The sequence below is a fragment of the Mesoplodon densirostris genome, chromosome 12 (assembly GCF_025265405.1).
Source record: "Mesoplodon densirostris isolate mMesDen1 chromosome 12, mMesDen1 primary haplotype, whole genome shotgun sequence".
Classification (NCBI taxonomy): domain Eukaryota; kingdom Metazoa; phylum Chordata; class Mammalia; order Artiodactyla; family Ziphiidae; genus Mesoplodon; species Mesoplodon densirostris.
The window spans coordinates 86,126,473-86,141,955 of record NC_082672.1 but is presented as its reverse complement, the minus strand read 5'-3'; the positions used below and the strand labels follow the sequence as shown (position 1 = coordinate 86,141,955).

The 15,483-nt window shown below is 36.5% G+C and overlaps 1 protein-coding gene across 1 annotated transcript; it reads left to right on the top strand.

Moving 5' to 3' along the window:
• The first annotated feature begins 2,842 nt into the window (after window positions 1-2,842).
• LOC132500150 (E3 ubiquitin-protein ligase RNF8-like) lies at window positions 2,843-4,461 on the top strand. The gene is given in 2 exon segments (XM_060115052.1): window positions 2,843-3,046; window positions 3,049-4,461. Coding segments are annotated over 2 exon segments (1,461 nt in total). The 5' UTR covers window positions 2,843-2,919; the 3' UTR covers window positions 4,383-4,461.
• The last annotated feature ends 11,022 nt before the right edge of the window (window positions 4,462-15,483 follow it).

The following is a 15,483-nucleotide window of genomic DNA, read 5'->3' as shown; positions in this document are numbered from 1 at the left end:
GCTCTTCCTCTGACTCGTTTATTGGTCACTTTTACTCATTCTTCAAGTCTCAGATCTAATCATAACTTTCTCAGAGAAGACTTCCCTGAGCTTCATATTAAAAGCTATTTTACCCATGATGTATCACATCACCCCATTTGTTTTAGAGCCTTACACATCTGAAATCATGTTTATACATTTGTTCACCTGCACACCCCAACTGGAATGAGGTCACAGACTCAGTCTCTTTACTCTGCTGCCTAGTCTTAGAGCAGTGGTTCTCAAACTTATTCATCTCAGGGAATTTACACTCTTAAAAAGCATTCAGGAACCTGAGCAGCTTTAGTATATGTGAGTTACATCTATTATCATCTACTATATACCAGAAATTAAAGCTGATAAATTTAGAAAATATTTACGTATTTTATTCCTTTATTTTAAAACAATAATACAAGGGGGAGGAGATATGGGGATATATGTATATGTATAGCTGATTCACTTTGTTATAAAGCAGAAACTAACACACCATTGTAAAGCAATTATACTCCAATAAGGATGTTAAAAATAAATAAATAAATTATAATAAATCTATTACATGTTAACACAAATAACATTTTTATGAAAATAACATTTTATAATTCTATTTTCTAGAACAGAAAAAATTGTGAGAAGAGTGGTATTATTCTTCATTTTTGCAAATATCTTTAATGTCTGGTTTAAGAAAAGAAAAGTGGATTCTCATATCTCTTTCTGCATTCAATCTGTTGTGATACATTGTTTGTTTTGGTTGAAATATATGAAGAAAATCTGTCCTTACACTGACATGTAATTGGAAAGGGAAGAATGTTTTACAGACTTTTCAGATACCTGTGTACAGATCTTCCTCAGCTTACAATGGGGTTATGACCTGATGAACCCATCGTAAATCGAAAATATCGTAAATCGAAGATGCATTTACTACACCTGACCTATCAAACATCATAGTTTAGCCTGTCCCACCTTAGATGTGGGTAGAACACTTACAGTAGCCCACAGTTGAGCATAATCATCTAACACAAAGCATATTTTATAATAAAGTTTGAATACCTCATGTAATTTATTGAATACTGTACTGAAAGTGAAAAATGGAATGGTTGTCTGGGTACAGAATGGTTGTAAATGTATTGATTGTTTGCCCTGATGATCGTGTGGCTGACTAGGAGCTGCAGCTGCCCAGCCTACCTAGAGAGTTATTATAGGGCATATCACTGGCCCAGGAAAAGATAAAAATCCAAACTTCAAAGTACAGTTTCTACTTGTGTATCACTTTGCACCATCATAAAGTTGAGAAATTGTAAGCTGAACCATCAAAAGTTGGGGACCATCTGTATATGTTTAAAGAAGTTCCTTAAAGGCTAGTTGCAACATGGAATCTGAAATCATATCAATTAAATTTTCCACTGTGCACTGAAATTCATTGGTCTATTTTGAAAGTTGAACGGATCAGTGCCTTTGCATGGTTTTGTAACTTCATGCATTTGTCATTTGGTAACTAGTTTATGCAGATTTTTCAAATGTTGACACATTTTATTAGGCAATATAAAAAAAAATCACATTTTTTTCTAATCTCATCAGAAAAGTCTTTAAATATTGGGAAGTCATCAAGCCCATGGTGGTGGATAAAAATTCTACCAAATTCTGATTTTTATTTGGAAGTTTTAGTTTTTTATTAGCATCATCTACTGCTTCTTTTCAAATGAAATACTCACTTTTTGCATTTTTGAGAAAATATTTGCCAAATGCCCAATTCTGATAATCGTAGATTGTCAGCCATTTTTTCTATTATTAATGATGTTCCATGAAAAAACTAATTCAGTTTTTAAATAACAGCAAAAATCCTTTTCCTCAAGATGACCATTGTACTTCAGTATGCATACTTTCCATTTTATCACAAAATATTAAAAAACATCTTCAAGGGTTAGATCTGACAAAATTAATAATTTTATTGCCTCAGCAAGGAAATTCTTAATATAACTGGTGTTTTTTAATTTTTTCACTATGAATGCATGTTAGTGAAGAACACAATGACTGTTGCACAGTTTTGTGCTACTGCCTTGATTCATGCTAAGACTCCAGCAGTTTTACCCACTATTGCTTTTGTACCATCCATGTAAATGTAAACAGAGTGCAAAAAGCAAATAAATCTTAGAATTGTTATGAATATAATCTTATCTCCCAGACATCTTGGAAGGGTCTTAGGGACATAGGGATCCACAGATCATACCAGAACACATGATACCAGATCACATAATGGTAGGAAGTTTTAATAAAAATTTTTAATATAAATGAGGGACCTGATAATTCTACTAGAGTCCATTATTATTGGTTCAGCAACTCTTTATTCTAAAAATAATTAGGCTTTAGAATTTATCATTTTTGAGGCATTTTATAAGGGAAAAAATAAGGAATCATTTAATCAAAAGTACCCATCAAGGACTTCCCTGGTGGCGCAGTGGTTAAGAAGCCGTCTGCCAATGCAGGGGACACGGGTTTGATCCCTGGGAAGATCCCACATGCCACAGAGCAACTAAGCCCATGTGCCACAACTACTGAGCCTGCACTCTAGAGCCCGCAAGCCACAACTACTGAGCCTGTATGCCACAACTACTGAAGCCCGTGCGCCTAGAGCCCAAGCTCCAAAACAAGAGAAGCCACAGCAATGAGAAGCCCGCACATCACAATGAAAAGAGTCCCCTGCTCACCGCAACTAGAGAAAGCCCGCGCACAGCAGTGAAGACCCAACACAGCCAAAAATAAATAAATAAATAAATATATTAAAAAAAATATTTTTAGGCTTCTGTCTGTAGTGTAGGTATGGCGCCCGCGAGGAAACCCAGAGGCGGGGGGAGCCCGGGTCGGGGTCTCGCTCTGTGCTGACCGCGACCCAGGGCCGAGTAGGCTATGGGGGATCCTGGCTCCCTGGTCACGGAAAGCCGCACTGGTGACCGGAGCTGGTGCTTGCGGTGCGTGGGGATGAACGCCGAGTGGCTGCTGCTGGAGGATGGAAACGAGGTGACTGTAGGGCGAGGATTGGTGTCACATACCAGTTGGTATCAAAAATCTGCCCTCTGATGATTTCCCGAAACCACTGTATTTTGAAGCAGAATGCCGAGGGCCAATGGACAGTTATGGACAACAAGAGTCTGAATGGTGTTTGGCTGAACAGAGAACGTCTAGAACCTTTAAAGGTCTATTCTATCCATAATGGAGATCACATCCAGCTTGGGGTGCCTCTGGAAAATAAGGAGAATGCAGAGTATGAATATGAAGTTACTGAAGAAGACTGGGAGAGGATTTATCCTTGTCTTTCCCCAAAAAGTGACCAGATGATGGAAAAAAATAAGGGCTTGAGAACTAAAAGGAAATTTAGTTTGAATGAATTAGAGGGTTCTGGAGCTGAAGGCCCCTCAAATTTGAAATCCAAAATAAGTAAAGTGTCTTGTGAACCTGGTCAGCCAGTGAAGTCACATGGGAAGGGTGAAGTGGCTAGTCAACCCTCTGAATATTTGGATCCTAAGTTGACTTCTCGTCAGCTAAGTGGGAAGACCACAGGGGCTCGTGTTGACTCAGGCCCCGCAGAAGTTGTAGAGCTTCATTATAAGAAGCAGAAAGCCTCAAATCCTTCAGCATCTCACAGCAGCTTAGAGCTGTTTAAGGTAACGATGTCCAGGATTCTAAAGCTGAAAACACAGTTGCAGGAAAAGCAGGTAGCTGTTCTGAATGTGAAAAAGCAGACCCAAAAAGGGAACTCAAAGAAAATTGTGAAAATGGAGCAGGAACTGCAGGATTTACAGTCCCAGCTGTGTGCAGAGCAGGCCCAACAGCAAGCCAGAGCGGAGCAGCTGGAGAAGACTTTCCAGGAAGAGCAGCAGCATCTCCAGGGTTTGGAGAAAGAGCAAGGAGAAGAGGACCTGAAGCAACAGCTGGCCCAGGCTCTGCAGGAGCATCAGGCTCTGATGGAAGAGCTAAATCGCAGCAAGAAGGACTTTGAAGCCATCATTCAAGCCAAGAACAAAGAATTGGAGCAGACCAAGGAAGAGAAGGAGGAGGTGCAAGCACAGAAGGAGGAAGTTCTTAGCCATGTGAATGACGTGCTAGAGAATGAGCTCCAGTGTATTATTTGTTCAGAATACTTCACTGAGGCTGTCACCTTGAACTGTGCCAATAGTTTCTGCTCCTACCGTATCAGTGAGTGGATGAAGCGGAAGACAGAATGCCCCAGTTGTCGGAAGGACATCAAGTCGAAAACCCACTCCCTGGTTCTAGACAATTGCCTTCATAAGATGGTAGATAATCTGAGCTCGGAAGTGAAAGAACGACGAATTGTCCTCATCAGGGAACGAAAAGCAAAGAGACTGTTCTGAAGACCGTACTCCAAGGGCATTGGAAAGACTGCCAGACAATGGGAACTTGGGATGGTCTGGAGGATTCTCAATGGACAGGTCTGGGGCCGCTCTGAGACAGAGCATGGGATAGAGCCACGTGGGACAGAGCCTGAGTTAGGAAGTCCTCCGTCACGACCCTCCATGTTGGCCATCCCTGCTGCCGCCCATGTCTGAAGCACCGACTGCTTCAGAGTACTTAAGAGACTCTGCTTCGCTACCCTGAACAGGTTATGTATTTCTGTTGTGCTTTTTAAGTTTGTTGTTGTTATTGTTTTGGTACCTCAGAAGCACCTCTGTTGATACATGTTTTGGGCAGGTTGGGTGTATCCCTATGGCTGCCCCTGAAGGCGAAGGCAGCCTCTCTTTGAGAGGATGGCATACCTCTTTTTTGTGAAAACAATGTCATTTCTGGAAATAAAATATAAAACCTAAAAATATATATATATATATATATATATATTTTAAAAAGTACATATCAATATCTATCTTTACATGGAGCTGTGTAGACAGTGCACAGATGAAGTTAAACAGACTTTGTCTTGAGGAGTTTATAAACACTACAGACATAAAGGGCATAAACAGGGCCAGTAGTGAACATGTACATTAAATTAGTTAATAATGCCAATTTGTAGAGGGATAACTACATATTAGATGAGATATTAATGCTTTAGCCCTCAAAGGAGAAAATTTTAAACTCTACCAAATGGCATTAAGGATCTGAATAAATGGAAATATACCCATGCATATAGATGGAGTGACTTGACGGTGTAAAAATGTCTACTCTCCCTGAATTACTCTCAGTCCCAATCCAAATGTCAGTTGTAACAGACAAATAGATGAATGGAATAGACATAAGAATAGATAAAGAAATAATAGCTATAGCTATACTATTGTATAAAGGGAACTCCTAGAATCAACAAGACTGAAAACCCTAGAGAGATGGAAATATATATGAATAAATAACAAGTATATTATCTCAGTAAGTAAAGAAGAAAATCAATGAGATACTACTTTACACCCATCAGACAAGGGAAAATTGCCCAGTTCTATAATGCTAAGTGTTGATAGGGAAACAAGAATTCTTTCACACTTGAACACTGCCATTTTGGAGGACAATCTGGCACAGCAGTTGCACATATACCAATTATGTATGATTATCCAATCACACTCCTAAAGGAAAAAAGGGAGAATCCTTACCAGAAAAAGCACGTAAAAGAATATGTTTTTCACAACATTGTGGAAGCAAGGAACTGGAAACAACCTCGTTGTCCACCACTAGAAGAAGAAAGCGGTGGGTGCACGTTCCTGAAGATGACACAGCAGTTAGAAACAGCATCTTGATTGTGTTGATGGTTTCATGGGTATATGCATATGCCCAAACTTATCAAATTGTAGACTTTATATATGTACAGTCTATTTTATGTCAATTACACCTTAATAAAGATGAAAAGAAATATATGGATTAGAAATGATAAGCCTCCTTCACTCTTCCCCACCCATAATAAACCTCTTGGGAGATTATTAGGTTGTCAACTCATAATTCTTAAATTTGCTATAAAGGTAAAGAATCCAGCATTTAACTAGACATTTCTGCACAAACTGTATTTGAAGGTAATCAAATAGTTGGTGAAAGAAAGTTCTTTATAGAAAATCACAACTAATAAATGCAATAGGAGAAAAGAATTATAAAATATCTATTTTCCATCCTACACTGAAATAATAGATCTATAGAAAACTATCATCAATGGTCTCTAAACCATGAGGTGAGAGGTGGATGAGGAACTTATCATAATTGGCAAGTCAGGCCAACATCATCTGAATGCACTGATTAATCTAACCAAAGGAATATCATGTGCCTCCCATTATGTTACACTAGGAAATACATGGTACTATTCATGAAGTATTCTTACCAAGAAAACAAACAAATGAATCAAATCAAGCCTTTAAATCTAACCACTAGGTTAAACAAGAAACATTTAAAATGATACCTCAAGGACACAATCAGCCAAAAGACAAAATGTGGGAAATTATTTAGAAGAAATAATCCAGTTTCTACAAAGAATGAAATATATATTAAAAAAACGTGGGGTGGAGGGTTGTCACAAAAAAAAAAAAAAGAAAGAAAGAAACAGCGTAGCTCATAGAAACATAATGCTTGGTGAAAATGGAAGAAAAAGAGTGAGATATATTTATGTAAGTTTAAAGTGTATACATACAAAATGACACTACATATTTCCAAAGATGCATTTACACTTAAGAGTATACATTAAACACATCAGAGCAGTTACCTGTTGGGGAGGGGAGGATGGGAGGGAGGAATTTGATAATAGGAGGAAGTCCATTTAAAATTGCTTTTTTGCCTTGCCTAAATCAATGATGATACTGTGCCATGAACCAAAGAATAAGATTAATTCACCCTCTACATGTATCCCTCCCTCCTCTAAAAAAGACACAAAAGAAAACTACATATATCATAGGATGGTAACAAATTCACATAGTCTGCATATTTGGACAAGGATAATTAGAAAAACCTACCAATTTTATGATTAATCAGGAAAATTAGCCAGAGAGCTGTAGCATTCTTGAGAGCTGAAAGAAGATCTCAGTAAAAGCTTTTCTAGTTCCCGGATTGCCAGTATATCTATTGCCTGACCATACCAAATTGATTTGTGTCTATTCTTCTTTGGAAAAGTCATCAACAAAGGAGACTCCACATCTTCTAACAGCCTGTTTTAATATTTAACAAACAACCCTCTCAGGAAATTCCTTCTTATCTCTGTACTGTATTTTCACAGTTACTTTCCAGTTAGTTCTCAGAGAAGAAGGATGAAAGTTGGTCTACATTTTCCTTATGATAATGCCTCATGTATTAGGAGGTATTATGGTCTCCAGACTAATTAATTCCAACTCCTTCTACCTGTCCTCTTGGGTCTTATTTATTCACCACTTTAATCATATTATTAAACTACTCCGAACTTCTCCACTTCACAGCATCCTCAAGGTAAGGAGATATAAACTGAATGCAATACTAACTCCACGATGGCCCAATGTGTGACTACTTGAGAGAGAAATTATTTCCAACTATTGCTACCAGGAATCCTTAAAGATAATAACTAGTGGCTGGGAGAGCTCATCAACCTTTTTCTTTATGCATTTTAATTATAACAATTCCTTACATGTATAAATGTTATTCCTACAAAGAACTGTCTAATTTGACCTTCCAACAACTAATGACAGGAAAGATGTCACGATTCTCACTGCATAGATGAGTAATGTAAAGTGCAAAGAGGTTAAAGTAATTTGCCTGAGGTCACTGAGCTCTTAGGTGTTGGAGGTAGGACTTCTGATTCTAAGCATCTAGGAAGCAAGCTTGATTTCAAGCCTGTGAAGAGCTTGAATGGGAGGCAGTACAGAGCAAGAGAAAGAATATTAATTTGTTGCCAGAGGACTTGGACTGAGACTCCAGCTCTGCCACTGGCAATGGTGTGACCAAACAGGGATAATAATAGGGTTGATGTGAACATTATGGTTAAGGCGTAATGCACTCTATAAACTTTTTGTTTGTTTGGTTTTATAAATTTATGTTCTTATTTATTTTTGGCTGCATTGGGTCTTCATTGCTGCACGTGGGCTTTTCTCTAGTTGCGGCTAGCGGGGGCTACTCTTCGTTGCAGTGTGCAGGCTTCTCATTGCAGTGGCTTCTCTTGTGGAGCATAGGCTCTAGGCGCACGGGCTTCAGTAATTGTGGCATGCGGGCTCATTAGTTGTGGCTCGTGGGCTCTAGAGTGCAGGCTCGGTAGTTGTGGCGCATGGGCTTAGTTGCTCTGCGGCATGTGGGATCTTCCCGGGCCAGGGATCAAAACTGTGTCCCCTGCATTGGCAGGCAGATTCTTAACCACTGTGCCACAAGGAAGTCTCTAAACTTTGATTTTTCATGTTTTCTTTGTTCTGATGATTTGAATACATCTGCTTTAAGAAGCTATTCCAAAATAACTTTCCTTTTCTTCTTTTTAAGAAGTTATTCCAAGGTAATTTTCTTTTCTTCTCTGCTCCCGCATCACCAGTTTAATTCTTCTTGAAAATATGCTTTTTTGATGTTATCAGTTGTTTGGTTTTTCTTCCCCTTGCACCTGGGGCAACATTCCCTTGCTCCTCTTGTATTTTAGATATTTATTAACAAAATTGGGAAATAAGAAACACATTCACTCTGACACTTTTGTCCTTCCTTAGATTACATAATCAGCCTCAAAATATTAATCGACTATGGACAAAAAGTGAAAAGCAATAGATATTTGTGCTCCCTTATATTTGTGGGTTTTGAAGCAGTAGAAGAGGGAGCAAATGACCATAGGCATTAAGGGAAAAATAATTAATATCATGTAGCTTATGCAAGTCTGATGACTCTTTAAACCTTTAAAAGTTAGTGCTGGAGAGCAAAATCTCAGAATGTGTCAATGATCCACTACTGCAATACTTGTAATTGTAGTAGTTATACACCAGATTTTCCCACCTAGAGTGTCACAAAGTCTTCACAATTATAAACAATGCGTAAACTTTATTTCTTGCTATGTAGGGAATTTCTGGAAGTATCTGATTAACACTCCACTTCTAGAAAAGTCCCTCTTTTCATCCACATAATTAATTGGTCCAGGGCCTCTGTCCATCTTTCCAAAGTTTCCAGAGAGTCAGTGATTACTGACTTACTTATGATTCAGTTGTTCAATACTTCCTTGGATTACACGAGCCAATTTATTTTTTCTTTTGCCTTAATGTGGTAAAAACTGATACCTCTCTCACCATCCAACTAATATCTGCTACAACTAATGTTTACATGGTTGAGGTGCTGTCTGTCAGATGGGATGCTGAGCTGAGCTGGTCATGTGGAAATGTGTAGAATAGAAAGTAACATTAAGCTGGCAACAAAGAAAAAAATCATGCAGCATGGGAACATGTAAAAACTCTACCTAGTGAGTATTAAAGAGTACACAGTCAGGGCATCAGCAACATAGTATTGAAAGAACCATCAAGTGAACTGTCTGATAACTGTCTCTGCTTTTATAGACACTGTGAGATATTATTATACAGTTGCCATTGATTGTGTTGTAATTGTTGCTCACTTTAGCTTTGCTTCAAGTCTTTAACTGTTTCAATGTGCTGCCATAGCTAATATTAAAAAGTGTGACAGGAAAATAGAAGGTATGAGGACTCAGACTGACATACAAAGTAGAAAAGAAAGAAGTTGAAACGTACCATATTTTCTCAGTCCTAGTCTTTTCTCTCTTCACATATAATGTGTCTAGAGTTGGAATGTATTTTACAGTGATAATTTCTTAAAACCCACCAGTCATCAGGGAAGAAAAAAAAAAGTACGTTGTCTTGTCATTGTCTGCGTATGTGCAAACCTGTGTTTCGAAGGAATCTGTTCAACTTGTTATTTACTATTGAATTTTAAGTTAAATGGGGATCTTCTTTTTGTGAAGTGAAAGCCTTTCACTAAAGCATTGGACATTTATCTGTCAAAAGCTCCCAGATGGCTTCTAAGAGAGGTAACTTTTCATTTACATAAAAACCCTGTGATTTTACTGAAATAGAAAGTGCAGGAAAAACACTGGTATTCCTCAACATGCCTATAAATTCTCCTGTCAAGTCTTAAGATGTTAAAGAGGTAAAGGTTTGAGCACGAACTATGAAATGTAGTGGGTCACCAATGCAGACCTCTTAGATGTCAGCCATGCAGAAGATTTACTCTCAAATTCTGATTTGCTGCTGAAAGAAAAAAAATATATACATGTAAATATGTGGATAAAAGAATGATATTATTGGCAAGTTAAAATAAACTATTTTCATTTAATATAGTTTTTCCCCCTTGAAAGCTACTGTAAAATGGGTGAGGTGGCAACTTATAATTTGAGGGATTCATGTATTTTTTTCTGTGTTTCTAACAGATTGCTAGTTGTGACTCGAGTATCTGTTTTTCAAATACATGGGTCTAAAAAAAAATGTGGTTGAAATAAATACACCCAGCTCCAATTGTAATTGCTTAACAAATAATTTTATTCTCTTCATCTTCTAAAACTTCCAGGGCATCATTAGTTAATATACACTGAAGCTTGAAGGTTTTGTAAGTTTCTACTACCATATTTTTTAAATTATCTTTTTTAGAAAAATTTAGAAAAGTTTTTATGAGAGGTTTTGACCAGGAAGTTTACTGAAAACAATTGGTGATGATTAAATGTTTCATTGCCACTTTAGGAATTCTTTTTAAGCTCTCACAGAGATTGGAATTAATTGGGATTGAAACAAGAATGAATCTCCAGCCTCAAAACATTTGAATGACCTGGCTCTGAAAAAAACCTGAAAACTGTATACTTACTTTGAGGCTAGTGATAACTGAGATGGAGGAATCATTAGTAAGGCAAATAGTAAATATAGCTGGCCATGCACTGGGTCTTATATACCCTTGCTTTTCTTTCAGTATCAATGGACCTGACTGTGAATATTTAAGTGATCTTTAGCTCAGAGTTGCAAAAGTGTTGAGACTTTTTACTTTAGAATCTCTCACTTAATTGAATTCTATAGCCTATCTAGAATCTGTGGTCTATGTCAAGAATACATAGCTTTCTTAGATCTTTCATATTCTTGTTTTATGAATATGTGTCTGATGTTAATGTTAATACACCCTTTTGTAAAGCAAATTTCATTATGTAAAGATGTTTAAATTTTTTTTTAAGTAATTGAATACCTTTGTTTATCAGGGCCCTAGTAGAAAGCAGTGTGGATTATTGTAGCTTGATACTAACAGATCAGATTCAGTGCCTTTGATAGGCTTGAATTTCCACAGGGATGGATTTTAAAATAGTCTCCATATCATGCTAAGATACTGCAACTTGTCGCTTTTGCCACCTGTGCCACCAACTGCCCACCATTATTCGAGGGAAGCCACATGCAAGCATGACCAGACTTCATTATCTTTATCATTGTTATTATAGTCCATAAGTTAAGAGAATACATTCAAAGCATTTCCTACAATCATATATTACCTTTGAGATTACAATTGCTTGTATTAGATTTAGCTGTTTTTCAGCTGCCACATTTTATATCAATATTGCATAGGTAAATGATCATTTCCTTCTAGGGAGAAAAATACTTTACCCAACACAATGGGTACAATGTACAAACTTAAATAATGATTTAAATTAATAACTATAGAAAGAACATATATGAAAGGTGGGTTTTCATTTACAAAAAAAGACTTGGTATTTTTTAAAAAATCAATATTTACTCATTATATTTATAAAATTTTTAAAATGTAGTTCTTACCAAAAAAAAAAAAAAAAAAAAGACAGAGAGAGAAAGGGACTTAGTAGAAAAACTCAGAATATATAGCTCTATTTATTATATTGGATAATTGGCAAGTAAGATATATCCTCAAATATTAATGTAGAAGATGCTTCAGTGATCAAAGAAAGCACTTCCCTCTTTAAATAAATTTTATTTTGGTATATTACTGACTCTGTTGTTATGGATGAACTGCTTTTTAGATATACACTGCTTAATTCTTGAATTGAAGAAACCGAAATGAGAAACTGCCAAAGGGAGAAATGAGTATAAGGTGAGTCTGAGACATGACAGGAAAATAAAAAGATGAAAGGATGATGGAAAATATTTTTAAAGTATGACTTCATTGTTAATGATTCTTTTCACCAGAGGAACATTCCTAGGTATGAAAAATGAAACTAAATGGAACTTTAGATCAAAAGATGGTGCTTAATAAGCATAATTAAAAAGTAAGGAAATGGACTTTCTCATGAACATAATCTGTTTTGGAGGTTTTGATTTGTTAGAAATGACATAGAAATAATAACAATGACATAGACATTTGTTAGAAATGACATAGAAATAATAACAATGACACTGTTTCTAATATAAATCTATATATAAATCAAGATAGAGTGAATTATTCTAGAATGATTAAAATGACTAGTCTACATCCTGAGACCTAGTGTTGCTTGACTGGAAAGAGGAAAGTAGCAAAGAAATGGTTTACTGTGAGAAAGAATGATGTGACTTAAAAACTTTCAAGTCTCGATAGATAATGCAATTATAATGCAATTAATCTTATCAAACTGGCTTCATGATTTAGCATAGCATTGGTAAACTTAACACCTCATTGCTTTCACTTGAAAAGTTGATGATGTGGATGGGCAACTTTTTCTTTTTTCTTTTTTAATGTGAGTTTCCTAGAAATATTTTACAGCCTTAAATAAAAGTTTTGCCTGAATATATATTTATTTATATATTTTTAACATGACAGAAAAACATAAAAACCAAATACAGGACAGTCATATTTTTTAAGGAACCAAAAGATCTGATTAGCCTGGTGTTAAACCACCAGCTATAATTTGGTATATGGCAGTTGATCATTGGGGCAAAAATGCCCACTGTGAGGCCTGAGTGATCTAGATTCCTAGTTTATCCTCAGAGGATAATTTTATGGGGATATCTTTCTCCTGTGCTTTTACAACGGGTCTGATTGTTCTGTTCTACTCTGCTATACGAGTACATGGAGGACTCATTTAAAAACTCTCTGTGTATCAAATAAAAGTTACAGATTCCACGTACAGAAAATATGAACACATATACAAACGTGTGCACACAGTTACAAGATGTTCACAGATTCCAAAGCTCTGTGTACCTGATTCCAGGTTAAGAAACTATTTTGCAATGTCACATATACTATGAACTTGCTGTAAGCACAGCCTTTCCTCTGTCACTGAAGTCTATATAACTTCCATAATATGATAGTCTCGCCTGCCAGTAGGTAAAATTTTTGCTCGAGAATAGAACAGCAAAGAAGAGGAGCTTTGTCTGCCAGTAGTAAACTCCAGAGGGGTGCATACCAGTACACAAAAGGAATGAACAAGCCTTAAATATTAGACAGTCTGTCGTCACTGACAGCCCCAAAGAAGTCAAACCTCAAATTTGTCTAAGGCTCAAAGTTTAGCTCTTGATTTTATGGTAGATTTGATAGACAAATGTATGCTTTACATAAGTAACTGTAGAATAATTTATATTTTTCTTCTTTTAAATGGTTAAAGATATATGTCTTTATGACATTCCAACAACTAAGTAACTCTAGGGACAAAAAAAAGGACACAAAAAAGAGTATGGCTGGTTTCCAAGCTTTTCTGCAAAGAATAGTGCAGTGATGAAGAAGAATTAGCCATAGCAGTTAAATCTCTTGCTTAGATTTTTTTTTTCACAATTAGAGAATGCACTCATCATACAAAGTCTTACTGTCAAATTGATTCCAATAGCTTACACTGAAGACCTTTTATGAAACTGATGGGTGAAAATTATATAAGTCAAGCACCAAGATGAATACAAAAGTGAAAAGCTTTTATCCCCCTTGGGGAAAAGTCACATTTTTTACAGTGTCAAAGTTTTAAAATATTACTAAAAAATTAGCATAAAGTAAGAGAGGTAAGTTAGTCAAATTTGGGTGAGTTAAATATTTTAAAAGTTGAAGAATGGACTTCTGCTTTCAGCCAAGATGGAATAGTAGGGACTAGATTTACTTTCCTGACCGAAACAAATTAAAAACTGAATAAAACATATGAAACATTGGTTTTGTTTGTTTGTTTGTTTTTTTGTGGAACGAGGGCCTCTTACTGTTGTGGCCTCTCCCGCTGCGGAGCGCAGGCTCCGGATGCGCAGGCTCAGCGGCCATGGCTCACAGGCCCAGCCACTCCGCGGCATGTGGGATCTTCCTGGACCGGGGCACGAACCTGTGTCCCCTGCATCGGCAGGCAGACTCTCAACCACTGCGCCACCAGGGAAGCCCTGAATCATTGGTTTTTAAGAAACTGGACATCATGAAATGAGTGATAGTGATTCTAAAAAACAGGAAACAAATGAGATGAGCACCAAGATGGTCTCAGCTTATTGCCTACAAACAGTTTCTAGATCATAGCACAGATTAGAAGAATTCAGGTGGATACTGGGTAGTATCTCCGAGTTCAGAAAGCATAGTTGGAGTCCAGGGAGGCCAAGGCTGCTAGAGTTTGCAGGGCACAGAGAAGAGAACTTTGTAAACGGAGATATCCTACACATACAAACAAAGCTCACTCAAGAAGAAATGTATCATTTTAAAGGTCATCTATCTATTAAAGAAATGGAATTTTTATAGAGAAAACTCCAAGTCCAGATGGCTCTATTGGTGAATTCTACCCAAATATTTTTTAAAAGATAACAATCTTACAAAAGCTCTCTCAGAAAAGTAAAAAGAAAAAAAAATACTTTCCAACTTATTCTATGAGACCAGCTTTACTCAGATATGAAAACCAGACCAAGACTTTACAGGAAGAAAACTACAGACTAATATTTTTCATAACATAGATGCAAAAATTCTCAACAAAATTTTAGTAATTTGAAGCAAAAAGTGGGTTCCAAGTGGGGTGTTTTTTCCTCAGGAATGCAAGGTTGGCTTAACATTTAAAAATCTATCAATGTAATTCATCACATTAACAGACTAAAAAGGAAAACCACATGATCATCTCAGCTGGTGCAGAAAAGCTTTGAACAAAATCCACATCCATTCCTGATTTAAAAAAACAAAACAAAACCTCTCCACAAACTAGGAAAAAAGGAAATTTCCTTAATCCAATAAAGGGCATTTATGAAAAGCCCACAGCTAACATCAGACTTATTGGTGAAAGACTGAATGCTTGTTCCATAATGTCAACAACAAGGCAAGTATGTTAGCTCTCAATATCTCTATTCAACATTTCATTGGAGGCTAGGGTAAGCAAAAGAAATAAAAGGTATGGAGTTTAGAAATAAAGTAAAACTGCCTTAATTCATAGGCAACATGACTTTCCTATCAGGAAAATTTTATGGAATCACATAAAATGTTTTAGAACTACTAGAGCTTAGTGAGTTTGAAGCATACAAGATCACTATACAAAATTCAATTGTTTTTCTGTATGCTAGCAATGAAAAATTAAAAATTGAAAAAAGTTTGACAAAGAAGCAAAGGCAATTCAGTGGAGAAAGGATTATCTTTTCAACAAATGATAAT